This window comes from Coloeus monedula (assembly GCF_965178545.1).
Source record: "Coloeus monedula genome assembly, chromosome: 10".
Lineage (NCBI taxonomy): Eukaryota > Metazoa > Chordata > Aves > Passeriformes > Corvidae > Coloeus > Coloeus monedula.
The window spans coordinates 20,818,639-20,846,214 of record NC_138790.1 but is presented as its reverse complement, the minus strand read 5'-3'; the positions used below and the strand labels follow the sequence as shown (position 1 = coordinate 20,846,214).

Sequence of the window (27,576 nt, the reverse complement as noted above, 5' to 3'; positions counted from 1 at the left end):
ACTGCCCTCATTCTGTAGTGGGTTTGACATGGATATGGCATGTTCTATAGTAGTTGCTGGTTTATTATTTTATTAAGAAGAAGTTACGATTCTTCTCTGACATTTTATGCTCTTTATAGTCTTTCTCCTCATTTCAGAATACTTCATAATAATCAGTTTATTTACATATCTGTGAACTGAGAAACTGGGTTGAAAGGTATCAAAAGTCACTATTCTTGAATAAAGTATTTATGTAAAACATGCTTTAAGAAATTATAGAAGTAAATAGTTCTATTCCTAGAATCAGTGTTTTATTTGAAAACCAGGATGTCACAGATTGCTCAACTGAAGAATGATTTTCATGCCTTGTGGCTCTTTAGGAAATACAGCCAGATCCAGACCTTGGTTTGATTTTGTGTTGGTTCTGCATGTCTTTAGAGACAGCTGTGAGACTTGGTTCACAAAATCAACACTTGTGATTTATGCATGAAAATCTGAATTCTGCCATTTCAAATACACCTGTAATTTGCCATGTGACCAGAACTCTGAGTAGAAACATGAACTTGCTGGATGCTGAGATCCAACCTTTTCATTTGCATCCATGGAACCAGTGTGTTTTACATTCTATAATGCCCAGCCTATGGAAAGTTTTTATTATTTTCCCTAGGATTATTTGAATTGCTCTTTTCAGATTGTCTGTAGCTGGATTTTGTGGAGCACAGATGGTTAAAATATCTAACTTCCCCTGGAGAGGGAAGAGGTGGCTTTAGCATTATATTTTTAAATTTTCCCTTTGCCTGCATAATGCCACAGAACAACAAAGTCAAACTTTCACTCTTAGCCATTTGGGCCTCTTGATGCCTGTGCATGAATTTGAAAAGAAAAGCACCAAGTCCATCATCACAAATATAATTGGCACCCTCTTTGCAAGTACAGCAATAACCACTTGGAATATTTTGTTTCGATTGCCAAAACATTAAACTAACCTTCTGTGCAGAAGGCAGTTCTTCCACAGCGAACATATTTTCACTTAACAGGAGAAGATTGTGCATTTCAATATGAGAACTCAGGCATTTTAATTTCCTCTTTAGGTCTCAGTGAATAATTCACAAACACAACATGCACAACAAAGTTAGGCTTATGTTGTTTTCTCTTGATCGAGGTCTAACAAAATGGCACCTTCCTTTATATGTTATCCTGCTACATTCTCATGTTTTTAAGTGAGTTTGGTTTTTGTTATTTGGTTTCTGGATTTTTTCTTTGTGCTTTTGTGTTTATGTTTAGTATTGAATTTATTCTAGGTAATTTTCTGAGAGTAATTCTCTGTATTTGGAGTTGTGATCATTCAAGGTGATTGATTTTTTTGTTTGTTTGGGGTTTTTTTGTTGTTTGTTTTTAAAGCATTGATTGGGATGCTTTTTGGGGTAATCAGTCAGGGTTGTTGCAAATAAAAAGATTCCTGAAGTTCCTTATGGTCACTGGGAGAGAAAACAAAAGTCACATGATCACAGTCACTGGAACCTTAAGTTAAAAAAGTTGGGGTCTACTTTCCTTGATTGATTTAGAATGCGGTATAATAACTAGTGCAATTTTTCATTATTTGTTTCAAATTTCACATCTCTTGTACACTTCAGATTTCTCTAAAAATCAGGTTCTTCATCAGATTAAAAAAACCTTAACCAAACGAACCCAGCTGCCGAGGAAAGCCTTGTAATTGTGAATAATCACAGAATGTGCATGGGCTGAGATCTATCAGGGCAGCTCAGTTATGTGTAGATGCAGGTAATATTTTAGATGGAGGACAGTGTGTTTGCATTTTGTGAAGGCTGGAGGAGTGCCTGCACTGACAGTTTAACCTGTTATTTATGTTTTCCCACTGTCACTTACTATGCAGCCATGAGAATTCTTACTACACAGCCTCAGAGGTGACCTTGAGGTGACCTAGAGAGACCTCCTGTTCAATAAGATGGAAGCACATATTTCACTTCTGAGTCAATCTTGGTTTTCCCTGGAGTGGGAATTGACTATATTGCTTCTTATGTCAGCATTCAGTTATATGTGATGGTTTTATGTTATAAAATGTCCACTGGGGAAATGACCTGACAACTCATTTCAGTCAGGCCTCCACTGTAATCTCAGAGGAAAAATTGTAACATTTAATCCACTTAACCAACTGGGCATGTCCCATTCCTGTTTACCATATTAGAGAGTATAAGAAAAAAAGGCAAGCCCAAATCTGCTAGTTCAGGCCATTCTTGGATTACAGGCTGAAGAAATCTTTATGACAGACTAGGAATTAATTAGTCTGGAGCATCTGTGTAGAAATTACTATCCCTTACAATAAGGTGCTTCAGTGTTCCTTAAAAAGGAGATACAAGGAAGGCATTTGGAATGCATAGGAGAGCTGGGACCTGGCCTCCTCTTCCTGCCTAAGAACAGTCCCATTCAAAGCAGAATGTATTTGTCTTTCTTGGTTTGAAATACCTGCAAGGACTGTAAGTATATTATTTGCACAGTGCTTCACACTTGACATTAATGGCAGCATCTTTAAAAGATGACTTTTGCCTTCAGCAACGTGGGGTTGGAGGTATGGTACAGTGTGATGAAACTACAGATATTTTCTTTACAGAGTATTTAATTTAAATTTAATTCCTTTTCAGTGTAATGTGATCATCAGAAAATAGCTAATTAGGAAATGTTAAGTTATTAGTATTTAAAAAAATGTATGTGAAACTATCATACACAGAAATCTATTTTGCTGTGACATTTGTACATACAATAGAATCTGTTTGCAAATGCCTTTTGTTTTCATGTGTGCCTTTTCTGCATGTACTTTTTTTCTGAAAAACTTGGACTCCTTGGAACTGCAAAATGAATCTTACAAAAAATGTAATATGTTTAATGATTTCTTAATTGATAATTAATTCATTTATATTGTTTGCAAGTATACCTGACTGGATGAACTTTGATGGGAGTACTGTACAGATTCACTGGAAGTTGCAAGGACAAAATCTGACATTGTCACTCATCATGCTTTATTTTTTTTGAAGGTGAAGTTATTTCAAGGCATACAGAAAATGCAGAAACTAAGATTTGCTTCTGACCTGCCAACAGTGCAGAATTGTTCAATACTTGGTGATAGCAGTGGTAACAGGGGAAGAGTAGCTTAAATTGCCTATTTCTCCCTTTTTCTGTTCACAAGCAAACAGAATAAAACTACAAGTATGTTATTTAATTTCAAGAAAACCTAAGTTTTCATATCCAAATTATCTTGATTGTTAATACGACAGATCTTAGTTCTCAGTAAAGAGATAAGCTTGATGCATTGAGGTTTCCAGAAGAAATAGGAAAACACCACCTTATGTTTAAGCACATTAAAACTCACTTTATTTAATATGAAAAACATGCTTGTTGCAGAGTATGTTTTACAGAACAATTCCCCTTTAGCAAAAGAAGCCATGGGTGGTGTGAGGTCAGGTAAAACTCTCACATGACAATAAGGTCACAGCCATCACACAGCACCTTGGCTGTTGAAATCCTGTCACCATGAACTGTCATGGTGAAGTGCACAGACAATCTCTCATCCAGACTGATCAGCTGCTTAGTCTTCTGTCAAGAAGTTCTTATGGACCAGAAAAATCTCTCCTCCTTTCTGTCACTGTGAGAACATAATGCAAGAAATGCCCTCTGTTAGCCTGATATCCTTCCTTGGCATGGCTTGTGCTTCAGGGAAGAGGATTGGTTGCAAAGCAAGTAGGAGGTAATATTTTTTTTCCCCCTGGTATCCTTTTCCTAAAAATGACAGTCACAGGTGTCTTGACTCCCTGAAGTGGAGGATATGTCTGGAGCAATTTAATTATAATCATGACTGTTCTGTGAAATGGGGTTTCTCTCTGCAATAACTTTTGGAGGTGAGGTCCTCTATGTAAACACTTAAACATTTCTTGATACGGAATTGGACATTTGGGATAGCACATATATAAAACTCTGCTAATGCTTTCCCATTTATTATGAGGGGGAAGAAAAAAAAAGATACACAAAATATTCCAGCTTCAGTCTAAACCTGAGCAGCCCAGAGTAACTGATGCAATTCTGAGGGTGTCAGCTGCATGCTATCCATTGATCTTCACCCTTTAAGGATATTAGAGATTTTTTTTTTTTCTTGGACTCACGATTAATAGACAGTGTAATGAGTTCTTAACAAATCTGTGCTCCTTAAACAACACCCCAAAAAATTGTAAGCTTTTATTCCTGAATTAAGCTAGTTGGTATCTCATGCTCAAGGTGTGTTGCACGATGATTTGTTTTGCCTCTGAAGGTGTTTGTAGGGAAAGAAATATCTTTGACATTTCTGTAACCCTGTTCTCTAATTAAACTTGAAGAGCAATAAAAACCCAACCTAACATAAAACAATGGCCCTCTGAAAGAGTGTTTTCCAGAAAAGTTCAGTTATTTTGTTCCAGAAAAGATCTCGGATGGTAAGCCTGGAACTTAATGTCAGTGACTGTGAAATGAAATTAAGATAAATATTTCTAAGACAGACTTAAAAGTTTGAAGTTTTTTCTTAATAATCAAAGATTACCGTATTGGGAGCAAGGAGTTGATTTGTGTCAGAAAAGGGTTTTACTGTCAGGAGCAGCCTCCTTAACTCAGTATCTTCATGGAATGTCATGTGAACAGATCATTCTCTTCAGCAATTTTGTCTGAAAGGACAATTTAGTGGACAAAACCTCAAAAAAGTAAATTTGATTTTAAAACCCCTGTCATCCCGCTCTAAGTATCTTAACAGAACTGTGTAGGCCCTTGTTGGAAAGATGAGTATTAATTAGTTTCTCTGTTGGTTTAAGTTGTGTCTGTTTCTACAATTAACTATCTTTATGTACTTTGTCGATTTTAGGATTAATCTTTAGCATTTGCTGTCAAAAAGAATCATAACAATTATGTGTATATTATTTTTCCATTTTCTGAGATAAATAGCTTCCTGCACATGAAATCACAGAATAATTTAGGTGGGAAAAGACCTTTAAGATCTTTAAGTTCCTTCAGCACTGCCAAACCCACCACTAAACCATGTCCCCAAGTGCCACATCCACACATCCTTTAAATCCCTCCAGGCATGGTGACTCCACCACTTCTGTGCTGCCTTTTCCAATGCCTGATAACCCTTTTGGTGAAGAATTTTTTCCTAATATCTAATTGAAACTTCCCCTGATGCAATTTGAGGCAGTGTCCTCTCATCCTGTCACTTCTTACTTGAGAGAGGAGACCAACAAATAAAGGTCAGAAAGCCTGAATTTTAGTTTCTTAGCAATTTAAGTTTATTAACACTGAGGGTGTTATTTTGATGTAAAGCTGGTGCAGTTAAATGCAGGCTAAGGCCTGTGATTGTCATCTTCATTCTGTGTCAGGCCATTCATTCATTACATGCCCCTGCAGCATAACTTAGTGTTGAGATGGAGCTTTTATTTGGATTTTTAGGTTTGGCATTTGTTTGGTTTTGTTTTGGTTTTTGGTTTTTTTCCCCCCAGAGCAAAATTGTGTATTCTTTAAATACTTTTCCTGTAAGTTCTTCTGAGGTACAGTGTTGTAACAGGTGTTGATTGATCATGAGTTTTATTGTACTTCTTTTTCATTCATCTTACAGCCGCAGTATTCTGTTTGTCATTTAGAAACTTCAGTGGGGTTCTAGGAGCTGTAAGTGGTGCTAAATCTTTTCAGTGGGCCCATTGGAGTGAACTGTATTTTTTTTTTTTTTAACATACAAGGTTTCAAAAGATATTTTCGTTTGGTCTTCCCCAAGAAATTGTCAGAGAGACAAAAATACTGTGCTGTCAATGACCTACTTGAGGAGAAGAGTGACAGAGCAAGAGTGTTACTGCCACATCTTCCTTAACCACCCTTGGTATGACCTTGCTTTGGTATTGGGGTCTTCCTTTCCTAATCGCTGCATAAAAGAAATTTTTGTGACAGAAAATTGGACTTATTTTTCACATTTTATATTTTTCAGGGGAAGGACATAATTTTGGATTGATGTTTTGGAACTAATTGTAGACTGGTGTTACTGAGGAAGAGCTGGGGGGTTGTTGGTTTGGCTTTTTTTTTTTTCTAACTGCTGGTGAATGAATGACTTTGTAGTGCTTTGTGGCTGCCAAACTAATCCAGCTGCCTTCCCTGTTCTCATCAAGTACTTCAACCTTGGACCTCCTTCATGTAGCTCTTTCTACTATTTCATTTTGGTGAAATGGGCTATTTAGTAGGTCACAGGAGGAGGCAGAGCTCTGTTTTACTGATGTGCTGAGTGGAAAGCAGCGCAAAAGAAAGGACCTGGGAAGACACAAAAGCTGTACATGTTGGCTTTTTCAGCTGTTGTATCTTTTGTGTAGATTGCCCACAGTTCTGCTGTACCAGAGTTATACATTATGTGGTGCTTCTGTTTATTACATATTCCACTTTAAACCTTGATGTTCAGTATGAAAGATGCATTCATGATAAGTCCTGTGTAGTGCGGTTCATGAATAAGTTCTTGTGGTAAAAAATCCTAGTTTTGGAAATGTCAGTGAGGAAACAAAATCAAGACTAGTGTAATTTTTAATTTTGGAATTTCTAGGGGAGCTTAGGAGAGGAAATCAGCACTGATAATTTATAAAGAACTGTTATTGCTAAGGTTTGTAATAACTTCTTTAATATTTATAGTTCTTGAAATGACTTTATGCACTGGGGCACATTCTTCACGGTCATTTCTTTTGTCACTCCAGGTTTGTGACTGTTTTTCTAATAAGGAAAATAAATAAGTTCATTCTGAGTATTGATTTACTTAAAGGCATGCTAACCAAGTATTTAAACACTGCTCTTTTCTGTAAATGAAACTAAAATATTCATTAACCAATTAATAATATTCAGTTTTCCTAGTTGATACATAGATATGCCTGAGGCTTATGTATAGCACACTCTATATCATTATATGTTCTACTTGGAAACATAAAATTAAATAAAATGTAAATTTAAAAATACATAACACTGTTATACAGCCTCAGAAGAGACTGTTATATTACATTCAAGGCATTATTTTAAAAGCATGAAACCTGGATGCAATGTAATAGACCAGGAAAGAGTTGAGCAGGGAGTGTGTTTTCTACTTACAAAGAGCAAAACAAAGATTAGAATCTTTCAGTAGTAATAATTGGATAATAATGGTGAGAGTAGTAAAATAAGTGAATAGGTACTGTTTTGGCCCAGGTCCAGTGAAGGCAGCTCTGTTTTAACAATCTAACAATTGTGCTAATATGCAATTACTTGGGGCAGCAAATGTGCCTTAACTGAGAATCTCTGGTTGCTGTGTGGGTTCTGGTAACATCTGCTGATGCCTTGGTGGATACCATACAACAGCTACACTCTTGGAGCTAGGAAAGTCATAATCCTACTTTTATCTTGGAGATACAAGGATGGCTTGGGCTGTTTGCATTTCAACACTGCTAACTTCCAGTGTTATATTCCAGGCACTCCAAGGATATTTACGTTTTAGTTGGGAAAAGACCGTAGAAAGAATCAAAGGTTATGAGTTTACACTGCATCTGAGGCACAGTGAGGGATGTTTATACAACAAGTAGGTATTCTCCTTGCTCTCTGCTCATGTACTCCCTTAGTCTTGCAGATTATTGAAGGCAGGCTGGAATGAGATGAGCTTTAAGGTCCTTTCCAACCCAAACCATTCTGTGATACCATGACTGGGGTATCTCCTGGCTGGGAGCTCACTGCTGGAGTCCAGAGTGAGAAGAAAAAGAGTGCAGAGAGTTGAAGCTCACCTGAGGTTGGGAGCAGGTGCCCTAAATGTTTGTGGTGAGCAGAATGGCTGCTGGCACAGTGAAACTGCAGCCACCTCACCAGGGGAATACTGCTGTGATTTTTGTGCTCTGCACGAGGTGCAGAAGGGTGAGGGGAACCTGACACCATGGCTTTCTGAGTGAGAAGTGCCCTGTGCTGGGAACAGTGTTTGAAAATTGGATCTGCTCATCTTAATTAGTTTTTCTAGTGGTAGGAAAGCAAATAAATAAGAAAAAAGAGCAAGGGGACATTGGCAGATTTGACTCACATCTGTGACTCTGTTGGCAGTTTGGTGGATTTTGGATCAAAAGTTGGGTAAAATGCATAAAATCCAACAAAGGGTCTAATCAGTTTATTCTTGATGATTTAGCAAGATATAATTATATCTTTATGTAATTGTTTTTTGTATGATGGATCTTCATCTTTAGTCTCTCTGTAATAGAGTCTAAACATAGACTGGAATAACCATAAACATAATCAGAAACAACAGTTTCAGTGTGAACAGGGAAATGCTATTGGCTTTCTGGAGGTTGCTCATCTGGACATTCATACAGCCTGTTTCTTTTTAATGTTTACTGAATATTTAATGAGACTTATTATGCACACAGTGTTCCTCTACATGCGTATTTAGAAGTGAGTAGTATTTCCTGAAGATGTAGGAAAGCAATAGCAATATGGAAGGGCTTTGTATTATGTACTCATCAAATAATGAAGCATTTTTTCTGGACTGTAAGCAATTCAATTATTTTGTTTCTGAAATAAATTAAGTAAAGCTTATTGAGTCCAATCAGCCCTTGTTTCTAGGGAATTGTAGTTCAATTTCATTTTTAATTAGATTGAACATTGTGAATTTCTTAGCAGTGGTAAGCAAGATTTGGCAATAAAATATGCACTCAATTTGTATTAAAAGTTGCTAAAATCTAGTGCAGGGAACTGGCAGTATATCTGGCTTATGTTTAATTGTCCAAATATCCTGTTGTGAAAAATCCCATTTTTAAAAACTGCTGATGTGTAACAAATTACTTTTCTTTGATAAAACTATATAGAAGATGAGCAGGCAGCAAACAGGAAAAAGTATGGGACAGAACATTCAGTTCTTGATAAGCTTAACACCACATGTAGGACCAGGATGTTAAAATTTTTTCTGTGCAAGGATTACAGAATTAAACCAAGATGCTTTTTGGTTTAGAGAGAGTGGGGGGAAAAAGCCTCCAAAGGTTTTTCCTCAACCGGTGCAGCTGTCCAGAGGTCAGTGCATGGATTTCCAGTCAAACTAGCACACAACAAACTTGGGACCAGTGCTAATTGAAAAGTCTGCTGTCCTTGGATAGCACTTACCTGATGGAGGAGTGTACTTAAAAATACAGTGGATGGTAAACTGATGTGCAAAGTAGCTCTTACTCATCACTGCCATACAGCCCCATCGCTCAAATGCAGATTCTTCTGATTAACATCCTAAAGTTTCTTACCCTTCCGTCCTGCTTTTCTTCCCACATTCATTAGGACATCCAGGAAATACAAAATAAAAGTCTCCCTTCCCTAGAAATAATTTTTTAGATATTAAAAAAACCACCCAAAATTCTGAAAATTGTGAATGACAATTTTAGTTTGGAAAGTGATGAAAGAAAATGTCTTTAAAAATCTTAGATATACATGTCAGATTCTTTCAGAAAATAAATGCACTTCATGTTAACTTTTCTATGGTAGTAACTACATCAAAGTCTTAATATCTTTCCATGATACAGAGCAGCTGTTTGATTTTGTATCATTCCTGTGTATGTCACTGTATGGCAGGAATGGTTGATAAATTCTACTGCAATACATTTTCCCCCTTCTAAGACCTTTATGGCAGCAGCCTGTCATTTATGAGACCACCGTGTATGCATTTATGGCTGTTTGAAGTTTTATGCAGCTTAATCCCTTTCCCATCCCTGTTTGTTCACTTTAACAATGGTGCCATTCCTCTGGCAAGGACGGTGTTTGAGCTGGAAAGGAAAGATGTGTTTGTTTTCATGGTCCCCGTGCAGTAGCCATTAAACTGGCTGCATCCTCCTTCTCTTCTACAGCCTTAGCAGAGGCCAAAACCTCTGCAGACAGAGTTCTGCCACAGAACTCCTTTGAACAGTGTCTCTTCAATGTTTTTGATGGAGAATTTTGGAGCATGATTAAACATCAAGTGCAGTATTAAAAATTCAAGGTGCAACCAAACCTTACTTGTTAAAAATATGCAATTTGGAAGAGTGGTATATAAATGAAGATACCTGTATATAAGTGGGTTTTTTCCACCTTGAGTTCTGTGTTACCACAGCCCCTTCCAAGTGCTCTGTATTACAGTAGGTAATTGAGAGGACAGCAGCATCTGATTACACCCACAATATCTAAATCTTATTTTTCTACCCAAACAATCTGTTACAGAAATAAAAAAGATGTTGTGTCACTGAGATCTTCCAACAGTTTCAATGTAACTTTCCCCTTGCTTGGTAATTTTATGTACTGCCAATTAGTCAAGGGAGATGGGAGATCTTTTCAGAACATCATGATTTTAATTGGGACTTCAGTAGAAAAGAGTAGTTAACAACTGTTAACCTGTCCAGTAAAGCTGTGTCTCAGATTAATGAACCATGTCTTCTGCACATTGCACTATGAATTGAAAAATGCAGCAGTTAAAAACTGATTACTGTTTTTTGTCTAATTAATGCTGATCATTGCACTGAAGTATAATGACAGTAGGAGATTTTCTTTAAATTAATATATGTGATTTTACTCAGAATAATATGTATTAGGTACATACATGTATTTCTTCATGTATGTTTGATATACTTTCTTCCTCTTAAATACTATTGTATAAACGGTATAATTTTTTTTTCTAATTAGTTTTTCTTTAAACTATTTTCATTTCCATGCTCCATATGTATTACGACTTTGAGTATAAAATTCTGCATGCATTTTTGTGTGGTTTACCTGGAAGGGACAAAGAAAAGGGGATGAAAATTATATAGAGACAATCAACATATAAACAGGAAATTGTTTCTTCTTTTCTATATGTGCTATGTCCATGTTTTGCTTTGTTATCACTGAATGGACTTGTAATAAACAGTGGAATTGTGAATCTGCCTTTAGGAAGAGGAAGAGTTTTGGCCTCAAGTTATATGGAGGAGGTTGTATGTTAGAATAACAACATGATCCCATATTAACTTTGCTGTCAGTAGTTGGCACTTAAAGTCCTTTGTTGTCTGATGAGCTGTGATGTAATTAACACTGTAGCAGTCATTGTGTAAAATACAATTTTTTGCAATTTTGTGTATAGCTTTAAGGAGATTTAAGTAGTGTCAACTGCCCTTTTAAGCATTAAAAAGTACCTTCTTCTTAAGACTCTGTAAGTGCTTGTAGCTAAACCATGCTTTATCCCTTTGTTTAGGGTTCTGTTACTTTGCCAGACACAGACATATTTTTGATATTAAAAAAACCTTCAAAAACCAGTGAGTAGTTTCAATGAGCAGCCTCTTAATATCTATTAGTGTGATTATCTGTGTACAGGAGTGAGGATACAGCCAGGATACACACTTTCAAGAGCGAGAAGTCCATTCATGTAATGCCTTCTGAAGATGAGCACTACATTTTTTGGCACTTTTGACTTTAGACATCAAGGTGTGCTTAAAGGGCTTGTTGAAATGTAGATTTTAAAATATACTAGCATAGTATAGAACACATAATGAGACAGAACTCCTAAATATTGTTGTGCTGCTAATCTGTATTGTTTTATTTACTATTATGTAGGGTTTGAAAGTCTGAAGCCTTATGTAACAGAGTTGAAATAGAATTAGATCAAATAAGAAAATGTCACTGGCTTTGTATTGTCCCTAGTAACAGTAGGGAACCTATAGTAATAATAAGAGATCTGGATCATTTTTTTCCAGCTGTAGAATTTGATTTATCAAACGCTGAAAATCTCTGTACAAGTGGTAAAATGTTTGGAAGTTGCTGTATTTTAAATCAAGTTTTCCAGACACAGTTATTGCTACTTGTTTTGAGTAAGAATAGAACCTTCCATGATGGCAAAGTCACTTACTGCATAGAATTGTAAGCCAATATATCTTGTACTGAACTGCTTTATCTTAAATAATGTATCAGTTGATAAAAGAACAGGTTGTTCCATGGATTAGTGAACAAATTTTTCACAGCTCTGTTTCTTGAGGTTGGATTTTGTGGTGTCTAGTTTGTGGACAAGTTTCTGTCTTCCTTTATGTCTGCTGCTCTGTCTCTTGATTTCTTCCATGTTTTTCCCCCTTCCATTAAGGGTAAGCTCTCCAGTTTTTATTAATGCCTTCTCAGTGGTGTATTAACAGCCCCTGCCTCTTGTCTACTCAATACCCCATTTTCATTAAACTTGCAGGAAATATACTGAAATACTTCCTCCTGTGAAATAAGTTTTCTGTGCCAGCTAATCAGTGGTTCAATAATTTCTGTGGATCAAGACACTTAAATGGACAATCTTAGAAAGTGGACTTAGGCAATATTTGTCAGTAATAGGGCTGGTGTTGTACCTTATAAAGCACAGCCAACAAACTGCACTGCTGATACTGTAAACACCATGAGGTGGAGAACTGTCTGTTCAGTGGCATGACAGGGTACTCAGGAAGGCTTGTCCATATTTTGGGACCACTTGCAAATATGGTAAAAGTTGCTAATAATGAGAAGCTATTTTAATATGCAGTTAGTAGGTTGATATAATCCACAGTTACCTGCATCATCTTCCTTTCTTTCTTTTTTCCTGGTGCATTCATAAGCATTGTTAACCATCACTGTTAGGAATATACTGGGTTGTGATGCTCCTCGTCAGTTGATCATACATTGCTAATTTCTAAATTATTTGTAGGCATAACTGTTGCTGGGAATCAGCAAAAGGGAGGGGAAAAGATGCCAAGCTTGAGTAATTAAACCATCAGGGTCTTGCTGGATCAGAGAATCTAGAAACAGGATCTGAGCTGTTCAGCTGCAATGAGAGAATAGTGTAGGAAACTTTCTCAGCTGTCTCTGCTCTCATAGTTACTGCAATCCAGGTGAGACCCAAGTGTGATGTGATTTTCCGCTCTCTGCCCATGAAATGACAGCTTAAACTCAACCCCAGATGTGGCTCCCATGCACAGAACATCAGAGTAGTGCTGCTCCAGTCACGCTTTATTTTCTGCTGGGAAGCCAGGGTACCGCTGGAACAGCTCCGTGCCTCAGTCTGTTTTTACCTTTCTGAGGCTCTGAGCAGGTAACCAGTCGAGTGTAGTCCCTGGAAAATAATGAAGACTGGTTACTTGATTGGTCTTGTGCTGTTTGGTGCTTGCAAGGTGCAAGGATGGTCTCAGCTGAGAAGAAGAGACCAAGGGAAAAGATCTTCAGAAACTCAGACTTTGCACTCAGGTGGAAGATAACAAATACAGCTTGAGACCAGTAGCTGCTGCATTGCTTCCCTGCTATCACCAGTCATCGAAGGGCAGCTCTTCTGCAGATTAAGATTCACAGAAGCTGTAGTCTGTTCTCTAGATTAGGTTTGTTCCTGTGTTCAGATCATTAATATAACCCCCATTTAAGTGTTCATTCAAGTTCACACTAGCCTCAGGTGAGCTAAACACATTAAAGCCACCTATGAAAGATAGTGGGCCCCTGTTTCTTGTTCCTTCTTTTCTTTCTCCCCAGCAAATAGTCATGCTCAACTTGCTTATTTCAGACCCAGTAACTTTCAGTAGGTTCCTGGCCAAAGTCCCACAGTAAAGCTTGTCTGAAATGTGCAGCAGAGACCTGGTCTCTGTCACCTGTGTGTCAGTGCAAAAGGTAAGTGTTTCCACTGCCACATCTCAGAGATAGTGCAGTTAAAATGGACAAGCAGCTTTGAGTTTTCCCTTTAGAGCCAAACTTAGTTCTGTAGACTGTTGCGATCTGTCTTTTCACTGCTTAAGCCATATCATCTTTAAATTTAATGGTGCCTGATGGTGTGTAGAGTTTACAAGGCTAATCTGTCCCCAGGTACACGACAGAGCCTTTGATAAAGCAGCAAGTGTCTCATATTAGATTAAATTGAGTCCAGAATGCTTTATGGGGTCATTTAATATACTGAATTGAAACAGTTACATTTTTTAAAGTAACTCTAAAAACTGAGGACTCAAGCAGCCATAAATAACTAAAGGGTTAACAGCAAGCACTGCATCTTGTTTTATCAAGGGTTCTGCTGTTTCCAGTTTGTTCTGACTTTGGGAGAGGGACAATGCATACATCCAAAATCATAAGGAGCAGATTTTGCTGTTGGATGATTTTGCAATCTAAAATAATCCATTGATTTGAATAGATGTACACTGTTTTACCTGAAGGAATTAATCTACAATCATCTACCTTGTAAAAAAATGTGCAGAACCTTTGGCTTCTTTGTGCTTGGACAATTTATGTCTGGTAAAGTGTTGATTTATTTAAGATGAAAATGGAATCAATAATGCACATTTATTGTTGATATAATTGTGCTGTCACTGTTGTAAAGTTAAAAAGCAGCAATTATAGCTGGAGTCTGAAAGCTGTTTTGTAATTTCGCATGTGCAACACAACTTCTTACTAGAGATTGTAGCCATGGCAGCAGTGGTTGCTGCACTTTGGGAACAACAGACGTGTAGTTACTTTCCCCTCAGTAAAACTGAGGGATTTAATAGTTTTTTGGGGTTTTTTTTTAAGTACAAAGTTTTAAAACTGTCTTAAAAAAACCCAAAACCATCTGTATTTCCTGTCTTGAGTGCTACTTAATAAACCAGGGATTAATAAAAAGATACTGGATATGGAGGCAGGAAAAGACACTTGTTATTTTAAATCCTGCCTTTTACATCATTTAGCTATGATGTGTCCCTGGTTCTCCCACCCTGTTTTTTGTGCAATCAAATCCTGTCTGAATATCTGAATATGAGCATGAATTGGAAACAGAACAAAACAATAATAAATGAACCTACCATTTGGGAAAGCCCTATTCCTGCACTGTGTTTAAGGTCTGCAATACATTCTTAAGCATCTGAGCTAATCACCTTCTCTCACTCTCCTGTTCATCTGACTAGAGTTCTCTCAAAGAATCCCTTTTCATCTATGGATTGCTTGTTTGAATAAGATAGGTAAGATTAAGTGACTCACAGGTTCAACTTGCATCTGCTTATCTGAATTCAGACAAGTCTCAAAATCTTAGCAAATCACAATATTAGATATATTTACTTACAGGAATGGCAAATAGTAGGTTGCTATTTTTATAATATGACAAATAGTAGGCTGCTATTTTTATTTTTTTTCTGTCTTAGCTGTCGAGTAAAGCAGAACTGAACACCAAATGCTTATGAGGCTCAAACTGAATGCCATATATTCATGTAATTTACATATTTGTAAAGCCACAAAGAGCTGTGCATAAACATTCCTTAATACCAGCAGCTAGGAGATAAATTGAAAATTATATATATACATACACAGGAAAAAAATGAAGGGTCTAAAATATGGAAGGAGGAGGACAATTGAACTGAGAAACCAAGGTCTAGTAACAAGTTCTCAGGTTCCTGTGAAATGAGATTTATGTAGAAACATCATATACCTGCAGTCATTCTTCAGACCATTTGGAGACATTTGGGAAGTCATCACTAAAGCAGCTCGGTGAATAGTAAGATAATCCTTAAATTCCTGAATTTACTGAAATTACTTCTGTCTGAAAAATTAATATAGCTTTTTATCACTGAGTAGTCTTCAGTCAATTCCAAATATGCAGAGCATTACACAGAAAGGTCATCTCATTTCATGGGAGCATTTGCCACGTTACCGTTCGATTTCTTCTGTTTTGGAATAAAATCCACTTATTTTTCAGTTCTCTATGAAAGAAAAAACCTGAGGTTTTCCAGTCAAAAAAGCTGCTGCAAGTTATGGCAATTGGATGCTTTTGCCCTTGACTTTGGGGAAGTTTCACTGATATTCTGGCCCAGATCTGGTGGATTTTTGGAAACTCTAATTACCAGTTCCAACTCAAACTTTGATGTTCTAATGAGACAAAATAAAAGCTGTTTGTCTGACAGCAGGCAGATCCCAGCATTTGGGTAAGATGGACTGGAGTTTTTAATTTAATTTTTTTTAATGTTCTGTAAACTCCTGTTTTCTCTCTTAACTGAAGAGTAACTGTGTTACAGAAATCCTGTGCAAGACTGATAGCAGTGTATGCAAACATCCAGTGTGGACTATGTCCTTCAAGAGATAAAATAAGCAAGAACATCTTAGAGATGGAAAATATGAGAGGCCAACTCAAGATGTGTTAGTGATATTATTTTCAAAACCGAGGCATTTTCAAGGTGGTGTTTATATCATGTGAAAACCTGTTAAGGTGCTACAAGCTCATTGGCACTGCACCTTTGTATAGTGAGAACGTGGTGCATGGCAAAGCCTCTATCTCAGCAGTAATTTAAAAAATAATAATGTGTTTTAACACTGTTGTTGTTAATGATCACCTCTGTTGCTTTGTTCCCTCAGCTTTCTCTGCTGGAAGATGCAGGGTTTGGTGGTGTTCTCCTTTACACTGATCCTTGTGACCTACCAAAGACTGCAGACCTTGCTGATAAAGCTTTTATGGTCTCCTTGAACAGCGGAGGAGATCCATCCACACCTGGTTATGCCAGTATTGGTAAGTACTGGTCAGGGCTTATTCACTTAATGGGCATTTTAATTATCTGAAGATTGTAGGTATGGGAGTAAAAGCACTAAACCAAATCCTGCTGGAAATAGAGGCTCTGAGTAAGGAAACGCTGTGTAATGCAGCATGGCTTAAAGGATGGAATCCAGTCTCAAAAGTGCTTTAAGCTCTTGGCACAAAGTCTGCACTCTGAATAGTTTATCGTGTTTTGTGTTTGAGTATTTACACACTGAACCATTATTACTACCTGCTTATTCTTATCTCATGAACAAACCCCAAACTGTGAAGTAACTGATCCAGTGGTTCCTGAGAATTTTCCACAGGATCTGTCCCCACGGAAAGAATTACTCCCTTCATCCTGTCTTCCTCTTTCATAGTATCAGAAATGAAAATTTTTGGTCGATATGTGCAAGTGAAATGTAATTAGTCAATTATATTTTAAAAGTTTTAAGAAAAAATAATGTTTATAGTATCTGTGTGCTACTATCACTTGAACAGGATGTGTTCATTTAGCCTTGCCCAGATAGACTTGGTTATTAATTATGCTTCTCTAAATACATGTATTTTTGAAAGATGGCAAATACAGACTTGATTTCAAGGAACAGCATAGTCTCAAGGAACAACACTGTCTTATATAATTTTATGTGGGTTTCTTTTTGAATCAATGTGAACGATAAATAGAACCAGCAGCATATTTGACTTGTATGTGCTACTTAAATCTCCATTCTGGCAGTTCAGTGAATGTGTGTTCTGCTTCTCTGCAACTTTTACAGCTGTTTTTACTATCTAACTATTTGGAAATGTATTAAGCAGCAGTCTATGAGTTTGTGACAAGGCTTCATCAAGAGTATTTTGTCCGGTTACTGACTCAGACATCTAAAGTTTGACTTGAATTGGCACTAAATCAACTGAGGCAGTGTGGAGATACTTCATGCCTAGAATGGCAGAAAATAGAAATATTTGCCTGGTTGTCAAAGAAGGGTGTTAGCTATTCACAGCATGAATGCCATGACAGCTCAGTGGGAAAGAAATTGCACATTTTCTCAGTGTCTCAGTGTACCTGACCCAGTGTTCTTAAAAGTGCCCTGGGAGCTACAGAGGTAAATATAACACTCTTCAAGCTTTATTCTTGCTCATTTCATGGAGCCATTTGAAAAACAGTTTGTGGTGTCTCTGTCTGGCTGACTCCTTAATGTTTTATTTACCCTACATGAAAAGTAAAGCTAATTAAAACAGATACACCAACATGAAGATGCCACTTCAGTGTCTAAACCTTATGTGTTAGTTTTCTGTCAGTAAATCATCTCATCTGCAGTGTGCATTCCAGTCTCTAGTTTGGGAAAGAGAAGCTTAATTATATGGACAATGGTGTTACAAGTGCATTGCTGGTTTGTGGTGGAAGCCTTAGTGTGGCTTGTCTGTGGTTTTAAATCTCTGAGCAGCATTCATAAGCAGGAGCAGGTTATCGTGTTTAAGGTCATTTATATTTTGATCATTGAATGCCATGATGAGCTGGAAGGAGCTCAAAGGAATACTTGAGAAAACCCTTTTGTATGGTTCTGTCACTGGGAGGTAGATCAGATGGAAGTAATTTCTGTGTTTCTGATGATGATTTTCCTTCTCTGGAGACTTGCTTAGAGGTAACTCATGCCTGGGACAGACACAAATTCTTCTGGAGTGCAGGCTTTTCCCTGGGGGATGCACTTGGATGTACAGTAGTTAAACCGCCTACGTGTGGAATAAAAGAGCCAAAGAGCCTGGGCTGCCCCTTTCACTTTGATTCACAGAGTGTAATAAGCACTACAAGAGATTTTATTGGAAGCTCCTGCTTAAGTTATTGGCATATCTTTGACACCATCTGCACTTCACACTTTGCCAGAACTGTTACTATCACAGTCTCGAGGCTGCTCCTACCAGCATTCTCCCTTTTACTGGGAAAGTCCTGGTAAGATGAGTGATCCAAAGCTAGTCTTTTACTTGGTGAATAAAAGGTAGGAAACTTGGATTTTCATGCTGCTGCCTGTGTTTCTCACGTTCTTGTGGTCTGAAAACAAATTTCTCTGTGGTATCAGAGTATTGGAATGCCTCAGTTTTTTCCTAGAAAAGAAAGTCTTCAGCAAGTGGTATAATTTACAGATCTCTTCTCAAAGTTGACAACATTTTAAAATGGGATTTATGTAATAGTTCAGAGAGAATTTTGGAGTTCTCCTGAGGTTTCAGCTCACATTTTCTGTTTCATGAAGATTAAATGCTGCAGTTCTGCATATGAATCATCTTGAATGCATAGAAATAGCTTGAGGATGGGTTTGAGATGCCAACTACCTACAAGTAGAATGATTTTATTGATCTCTGTTTAACAAAGGGGAAAAAGTAAGGATGAGAAGGAGAACTGAAAAGTACTTATGTGAAAGTTTCTGCAGCTCTGTTTCATAATTCAGTTCTTCTGTTCTTAAGACTCTTCCAATCATAATTCTGTCAGTCCTGAAACAATCATATGAGCCTTTGTGAGCATCAGTTCTGTCTGTGGTTCTGACTGCCAAAGACTAGTGTCCTTCATTTTTAGAAATCTTTCTTCTGTGTTCCTCCTTTTGAAATGAAATAGATCCAGGGGGTGGAACTCAAGGAATTAAACATACAGGATTAAGAGGCTTGGGAGGGAAATAAGAGACTTGTGTAGCAAAAATTGTCTTGAAAATAAAGTTTAGGAGAATAGTGTAAAACTTCCCCATCTACTTTTGTCTTTCCATTTTGACTTTTTGACTGGTGTACTTCTTTTCATCCACCTTCGTATGGCAGGCACATATTAGATTTCTCCATTGCTAGACTCCAGAGCTGTTTCAAATCAAATTTGTTTCCACACAGGAAATGGCTCAGTAAACAAAAATATGGATAGAATCTATTTGTCAATCCTACTATGTAAATAGAAAAGTGGCATTGTGATAAGCACTAAGAACCCTACCCATGAGATAAGGTGCCTCATAATAGAATCCCTATCTGTGCAGAGGGGGAATAGAAATTATTTCAGGAAGAGTTCAGATGGCATCATAGAAAATACTGCAAGCTTAAAAATGCTGAAATAGAACAGCTGTAAAATACCATCTTATGGTATCAGCTGGAGTTTCAAGTGTGATGTAGTTTTAGGGAATTGTTATGTAGAGGTTGTAACAGTAAGAAAAAGGGGTCTGCTTGGAAGTCATGCATGGTTCAGGTCATTGTTAACAGCTGGTCATGTGAGCCATATTACAGGAATTTGGGTGAAAAAATCAGTGACAGGGGAAATGCACGGTGTCCCTAGAATTGTGAATAGTGGACATTATTCAGACAGAAGAACTGGCATGAGCATTCCTCAAACATTGCTAATAGGATTTGATTTCAGAGGAAGGGACAAGGAAGGCAAGGATTGGTAAAGTGTTGGTCCGCTCCAGGCCACAGCTCAGACCATCAGCAAAGTCAGTGATGCCTCTGAAAATGTATTTAAAGAAGGGACAAGGATGCTGGACAGGCAGGGGAGTGAAATTAAGCCTGGAAAAGGGCAGGGTGACAGTGCTGTTCTAATATTTTTGGTTTTCTCACTTTCCAAATCCATTTTAACTGGCGGTTGCTGACGCTCTTTTGCCCGTGGTGGTAATTGGTAAGTAATCTCTCCGTCTTTACCCTGATCTTTTCCATCTTACTTCCCTCTTACCCTGTGGAATAGGGATAATGAGAGCATGGCTGGGTAGGTGTCTGGGAGCTGGCCAAGGTTTACCCACCACACCGTGTTCAACAAAAGTTAAACGCCAAATATTCACCATAAAAATCCCATGACATTTACCTCTTTAGAAATGTGCCATTCCTTAACTGAGCTTAGGCAGCTCCTACAGCAAACACGGGGAACTGCTGCCACTGCTTGGAATGTGGATATGCAGGTACTTGCTGGGGTGGAAGTGTGTGCCTGCTTTGTTTTCAGTCAGCCCTGTGATTCTGTAGGTTTGGGTGTGCCCTGCTTAATATCTGAGTTTGTCCTTTCTGTCCTTCACTCCATGATATTTTACTCCTCTGAAGCCACCAGCTGAGCAGAAGTTAGCTGGAAAATAGAGCACTGTGTAATGGTTTTAACCATGCATATGCAACATATGTTCTAAAATGGTTTGTTATAAATCATCATGACTTCTTACAGGATGTCCTCAGCCCTGCTTTGTCTGTTCTTTTTGAGAACAAAACACAGTCACAAGAATGTATTTCTATGCTTGCCTCTGCAGCTGTGGAAATGATTCTGGGAATAATTCTTTTCTTTTCTTTTTTCAAAATTTGTGTTTGCTTTCTGCTAATAACATCAGATAAATGAAATATAAAGATAATTTGTTGTAAAATGACTGTCTACAGTCAGGCTTCTGTGTACTGTTCTTTGATTTTCCTTGAGGACAGACTGAAGCTGAGGAGAAAGAAAAGCTAAAGTGTCGTGTTATAGTTTAGGTGTGTGTTGTATGTATGTCTACATGTATTCTTGATCATTTTATTTTGGACTTAGGACATAATTTCAGTGGTTGCCATAAAAAACCCACAGAGTTTTAATCAGACCAACTACACTGCTCTCTCTGATATACTGTGTTATTTTCTGTATGAACAAAAATCAGTGCTAATGCAATAGAGAGCTAAATTTTTGAAAAATACTGGCCTTTGAATAGTGAATGCAGTATGTAATAATTTCAGCAGATTTTCAATAATATCTGTAGCACTAATAGTTCAAGAGTATCTAAATCCATGATCTGCCTCTTGAGAGTTTTCAGGATACAATGAAGCAACTAAATTTCTATGTTAGCCAAATTACATGCTCTGAGATTTTTGGATTTGTGGGTTTTAGTTTTTCCTCCTGTCTGGCTTTCAGTTAGGTTTACATGTATTTAAAACTGAGAGAATTAGTTGGACATCAAGATACTTTAGGATCACAGTTTTGAGTGTGTGGATATCACTTTATTTTCTACTAAGCTGCCTATAATGTTTTTCTTGGAAGCAAATTTTAATTAAAAACATTGTGATTTTATTAATTCAAGTATTAGAAAACAGGAGAAATCACTGGCAATGGTACTGGAATAGCTTGCTAGCAATGTTTTGATCATTTGACTTTTGCAAATGCCATCATGAAACATATGGTCAAAACTTTTCTCAGTTCCAAACAGAAAGTTATTAAAAGTTTTGAATTTATAAAAGAACTGGAATGTACAAGTGATGAAGACCAGATTATTTGAAAACAACAAATCAGCACTTCCTATGCTGCAGAATTAGCTGAGTGGAAAACATAATGACTAAATTCTTCCTGATGCCTTGGAAGTTGCAGAGGACTTCTCAATGTTTTTGGCATTTCAGACAGTTTCCAACTACTACTAAACAGCTGTGACTCACTACAGAATGTTTTCCAGTGAGGCTGCTTTTTCTCTCATCCAGCAAAAATAACATTTTAAATGGAGTCCAGATTAGACTTTTGAAGCTACCCAACTTGCAAGTGAATTCAGAATATTTAAATCTTTCGTGCAATCATGATTGAAACAAGTCCTGCCATAACTTTACTGGCATATTTCAGCCCAGCATGATTTGTGCAAGTGAGTTAATTTATGGTGTTCTCACAAAACAGCAAACATCACTGCATGGCAGTGAATCCAGCTGGTGCCTTGGAATCTGCTCCTGCAGAGTCTGGTTGAAATCTGTTGTCTTCACACAAATTTGGGATGGGAGGTTCCTTTTTATGGCATTGGGAAGGTTTTTTGAGGACCCCCTTGCACTCCCATATATGACTCCTGGCTGTGTATAGGAATAGGATTAAGAGGCAGAGTCTCAAGACAGGATTTGAGGAAAAACTTCTATTTATTTATGTATGGATGAGGAAAGTTTTGGTTTGCAAAGGCAGAGCGGTGGATTGTTGTCCATTTTCTCATGTTGTTATATATAACAACCCATTTTCAGAATCAAAAAGGCTCTGAACTGTCAGCTTGAGGCCAGTTTTATAGACCACATGCTCTGTGGCCAGTTATTTGGTACTTAACACCCTTCTCTGGCATTAGTGTGTTTTTTCTTGGTTTTGTAGGCTCCAAAACTCCTGTTTTAGTATTACAGTAAAACAACATCAGTGTCCTATGCCTTCTTTTCTTCTAATAGTTGAGCCTGATTATCACCTTCTTCTGTTGCAGGTGATATATTGTACATTCTAAAAAGATTCCCTCTAAATGAGACTGTTAAGGCAGTTTAGATTTAAAACAAGCTGTTAATTTTTCAAATAAGGGTTAAGTTCCACTAAAAGAAGTGCTGGCTGGCAGAATGCTTTTGTGAATTTAAGCTGAATTTAGTGGTTTATAGTGTTAATTTAGTTTTGTATGCCAAAGGGAGATTTTGAGATGCTAATTTCCGTTTTAAATGTTTTAAAAAATGGAATTTTTTAAATATAGGGAAGAGATAAAAGAGTTATGTGGTTGAACAATTTGAACCTTTTGGACCCAGTCAATTACAGTCAATTCACTGTAAGTTGTGCCTTTTTCTAGTTGATTTTGTATTTACAAAGCAAGTTTTTGAAGAAGATTTTTATTCAAGCATGCTGCTAAGATGACCTGTCGGAGGAAAAGATGGGCATTTCTTCTAGGTTATTTTCTATACGTAATTATTGGTGGTGCTGTAATTGCCAGAAACAGGACTGTCTCAAAGTGCAAACTCTGGTCAGATTCAACCAATAATTCTGTCCAAAGAGGAAAAAAGTCAGAACCAGAATGACTGTAAAGCAGGTTAGATGCCCCTCACAGAAGATAAAGCAGATTATATAGATACATATTTACATAAAAGAGTTGTGTTTCCTTATAAAGCTTGGCCACCTTTCCCATACATTTTCAGATGTCTGCATTACCGTGGTATTTTATCCTGCCAGTGCTGTGTTTATGTTGGGATACCACAATGTAACTCTTATATATTGCAGTCAACACCTGCAAGTGCACCTGCACAGTAGCAAGAGTGCCATAAAGTCAGCTGGCTGATTGTTTAAGCAATTAAAGATATAATTAGTTTTATAATTGAATTTTTTCCTAGTGCAGCTTTAATACTGAAAGCCAGACTAAACCAAACCATCTTTAATTTGACTTGATCTCTGTTCCAGCCCACTGCTTTACCACATCCAGCAGCTGCGTAAAAAAGATAATAGCACCTCTTCCTACTTTCAGACAGGTAGGAACTCCCCCAGAAGAAAACCTAATCATCTTGAAATGGAGATGTGGAAAATTCTTCATTGTTGCAGAAACGTGTGCTTTATTATATATAAATATTATATAGTATTGATTTTCAGAGCTCTAAAGGACATGAGTAATTCACTGTACTTTGGGTTTGACCAATTTTCCAAAGCATTTTTCTTGTACTTCTCAAAGATGGTTTTGTTGGTTTTTGTTGTTTTTTTCCTTCAGAGACAGAAAAATGCTCTGCCCAGGGGAACTGGGAAGAGGTGGTATGGGTGGGAAAGAGAGGAGTCTCTTGTGAGGGTGTAGTTGGTTTGCAAAGGGCATCATGAGTGGTGAAGGAAGCTTATGGGACAGCAGGGTAAACAGTGGATTTTCATCAAAAGTGGTCAGAACCATGTAAATAGATGAAGAAGGGGGTTGATTTAGTGACAGTCTGCTCCAGGGCGTGGTGGATCATGGAGTGCCTGGGATATCCCTGATCCTGATGTCAGTAAAGAGATCGCAGGAGAAAAGAATCACACGGTAGTTGAGCTTGAAAGGGGCCCTGTGGACCAACAAGGGATTGCTGAAGGACCAACCAGCTGCTCAAAGCAGAGTCACGTAGAGCAAGTTTCATGGTTCATTTTCCAGCTGGGTTTTCAGCATCTCCAAGCACATGTACAACCTCTGAGTCCTTGATTACTCTCACCATAAAATGGACTTTTTTTTTTCTTTTACGTTAAGGGGAATTTCCTATATTTCACTTTCTGCCTGTTGCCCCTCCTCCATTCCCTGAACACCACCAGAGAATAATCTGGCTCCAGTCTTCCACATGCCCATCAATTATTTACACACAGATAAGATTCCCCACAAGTCTTCTGTGCTCAAGAATAAACAATTCCATGTCTCTCAGATTCTCCTTAAGTCCAATCCCTGAGTCAGCTTCATACCACTCCCAGTGATCTTCTCGTCCTTCTTAGTTTTGGAAATTATTTCCAAGATTATTTGCTATGGCACCTTCAAAGCAACTGATGGTTGATACCAGATCCACCTTAATGAAGGTGATAGAAGTGATATTTGCTTTCATCATGTCTTTGTGAATGTCTTCCCATCACTGTGAACTTTGTAAGATCTTTATGGCCTCAGTGTGACATCCACGAGCTCCCTCCTCACTCAGGGTTCCCAGGCCCTGGCTTACCTTGATGAGTGAATTTACATCTTCCTCTCACTAGTGGTCTCTTAATCTCTTTTTTTCCCCTCTGTCATGCTGCTCAGTATCACAAGCTACACTTGTTGCTGCAGTTTGGGTGATGAAGGTTCCTTAGGTATGGCAGAATGTAGCCTTGGAAAATACATTTGGATGGGAAAGAAGTGAGGAATCATGTCCAGTGGTGATCCATGGATGAGTGGAGTTTCCTCTGCCTGGATGGTTTTTAGGTGTGATGTTATGAGCCACTGTAGACAAGTTGCCAAAGTTCACTCAGTGTAACTGGGGGTGTGGGGACTTCCTGCTTGAGGGGCCTTAGATGAATTTACTGTTGCTGGTACAAAGTGCAAGACTCCTTTCTGTAAGAGACCGCATCGGGTTGGATTCAAATGTGTTCTTTCCTTTCTTCTACAGAAACAATTTAGAATGCTGTGATGTTTGCTCTGTGGAAACATGGAAGCTTCATTTAGGGAAGGGGATGGTACTGGATAAAAACACTCAGAGGTGGCCAAGGGTCAGCTGTGCAATACAAGAGAATTTTATGAAAGTGAGAAAGTGTCTCTGACAAGGAGGCAGCTCACTACGCTGGTTTCTTTGGTGCTCTTGGATTGTCTTGTATGCAGGGGTGCCAGTCAATATTTGCTCTGTGATGGGTAAAATGCCAGAGTGAGAAACAGTCAGTTTGCTGGCAGAGGCTTTTGTTTATCTGACATGTTTTTCATGGGCAAAACCAGGTAATGAGAATGATTTTAATAAACCTTTGAAACTTCAAGAACTGTTTCGATTTCAATTAAGAAAAGCATTTGCACAAAGTGTGTGTAACTTCCAATACTTACACAGTAATTTTGCATAGCTGACAGGTGGGTCTATTGAGTTAATGAAAAAAAAAGAAAGAGTGACACCTCTTGGGTTATTTAAAACCTCGTTGAAGTCGTAGATCTTTCAGAATAATAATATAATGATTTGCATATTTATTTAAAATATTGTGCTATAGGGACCACCCTTTGCAAAATATATAATGAACAAATTAAGCAGCTTGTGCTGCCTAATTGGGAGGGAATTTTTTTTTTCTTGTAGTAGCTGTCAGCTAAAGCTGAAACCTGGTGACAGTCTGTTCCTTTTTGGTATAATGCTCCTAACAAAGAGACTAATTTTAGAACAGCTGGCTTACTCATGTTTTAAAATGCTTAGGTTTGTTGACTTTTTTCTTGATTTCCAAGCATCAGTGGTCTTTCAGCTAGTCCACTGTGTGATTTCTTTTAAGCCTAGTTTAATCCATGACTGCAAGGGATTTTCAGCAGTATTTTGCATACTCTGGAAGAGCTGAACCACACATTGCCAAGCCTTTTGCAGTTGCAACTTGGGTTGTAGTAATTTTTGCATAGTATAAAATCCATTTTGCTTACTTTAGTAGTAACATAGGTGTAAAGATGAGGTAAAACTAAGAATTAATTCCCTTTTAGGTTACTCTACTCCCACCCAAAAACTTCTGCATTAGATTTATCTTGCTGGTCAGAGGCAAAATACTTCTCTGAGCCAGCAATGGTATGTGCTGCTAATCCACTGAATAATGAGATACAGCACCTGACATGGGCTTTCTTGAGGAATGTTTCTGAAGTTCCCCAGAAAGAGAATATAGGCCTTGCAAAGATAGCATGAGTGGAAAATGTCTTGAGCTAAGATCAGGTGGCTAACGTAAGGAGAGTTGTATAAATGTTATCTGGGTCATTTCATAGAAGTATTTTTGGTTTTTGGGGTTTTTTTTTTTAAGGGACTGGGTGGATGCCATGAAATTCAGTAGTACCAAAAAATATAGGTACTAACTAACTCTGACTCTGATTAATTTTACTTTGGAATCATCTTAGGTTGTTAGATGCTCTTACCTCTTTTTTCATTGCATATCCTGGTTTTTAAGTGAAAGCATTACTTTCTGAGCATCAAGATACTGGAGGAAGTGTGCTGCCTAAAATTGCAGCTTTCACTGCTGTCTTATACATAAATTAAATTCCAAAACAGAACACAAATCAAGAAAACATGCATGGATTTTAAGTAGGTGGCACAACTGCTAGGCATTGCTCATGCTTTTTACGTAATTTTTGGTTTTTAGTACGACACACCAAAGCCTAGTAAATTGCTGTGCTTAAAGGACTTAGGCAGGAGCAGCAGTCTGATCAACAATGTTCTCCAGAAGTTACAGGTTCAGTTTTATTGTTTGAGTTTCTGGCAATTTTATCTTAAACAAAATACGTCTGTGTTTTTAGAGTCTGGGTTTATCCTCTGATTTCCCCAATGGACCTGTAATTGTGAACTCTGAAGCGCTGATTTAGGAATCAGTGCTTTAAGATAAGATTTAGGTACATCTCTCGTTTGCTTTGTAAGATGACAAGTTGAATTGCAAATCCTGTAATAGATTTACAAATCCTAAAGCATATGTAGAAATACTGCAAGAGACTTACAAATTGTAACATAAATCTTGATAAAGTAATTTTTAGCTACACAAATCTATACTCATTTCGAAGTTAAAATCTCTGTGATCCTAGCCAAGATCATTCTTGAATTTTAATGTCTCTCCTGTTTTTGGGTCAGGTTCTTTCTGATTTGTTTCTACAGGACTTATGTTTATTAGAATACTTTGTCTCAACTGCTCCTTCAGCTTCATAGAATAAAAGGAAAATTAGACAGGAGTTTCTATTCATAGAAGCTGCTACAAAAACTGTTCCCTG

The 27,576-nt window shown here is 37.6% G+C and overlaps 1 protein-coding gene across 1 annotated transcript in view; it reads left to right on the top strand.

Moving 5' to 3' along the window:
• Nucleotides 1-27,576, top strand: part of NAALADL2 (N-acetylated alpha-linked acidic dipeptidase like 2) — a gene marked incomplete at both ends in the record, with an annotated part of 311,905 nt that overhangs the window by 156,966 nt on the left and 127,363 nt on the right. Inside the window, one exon of the mRNA XM_082287835.1 lies at nucleotides 16,318-16,468. Coding sequence (XP_082143961.1) covers nucleotides 16,318-16,468 — 151 coding nt within the window. The remainder of the gene's footprint in view (nucleotides 1-16,317; nucleotides 16,469-27,576) is intronic.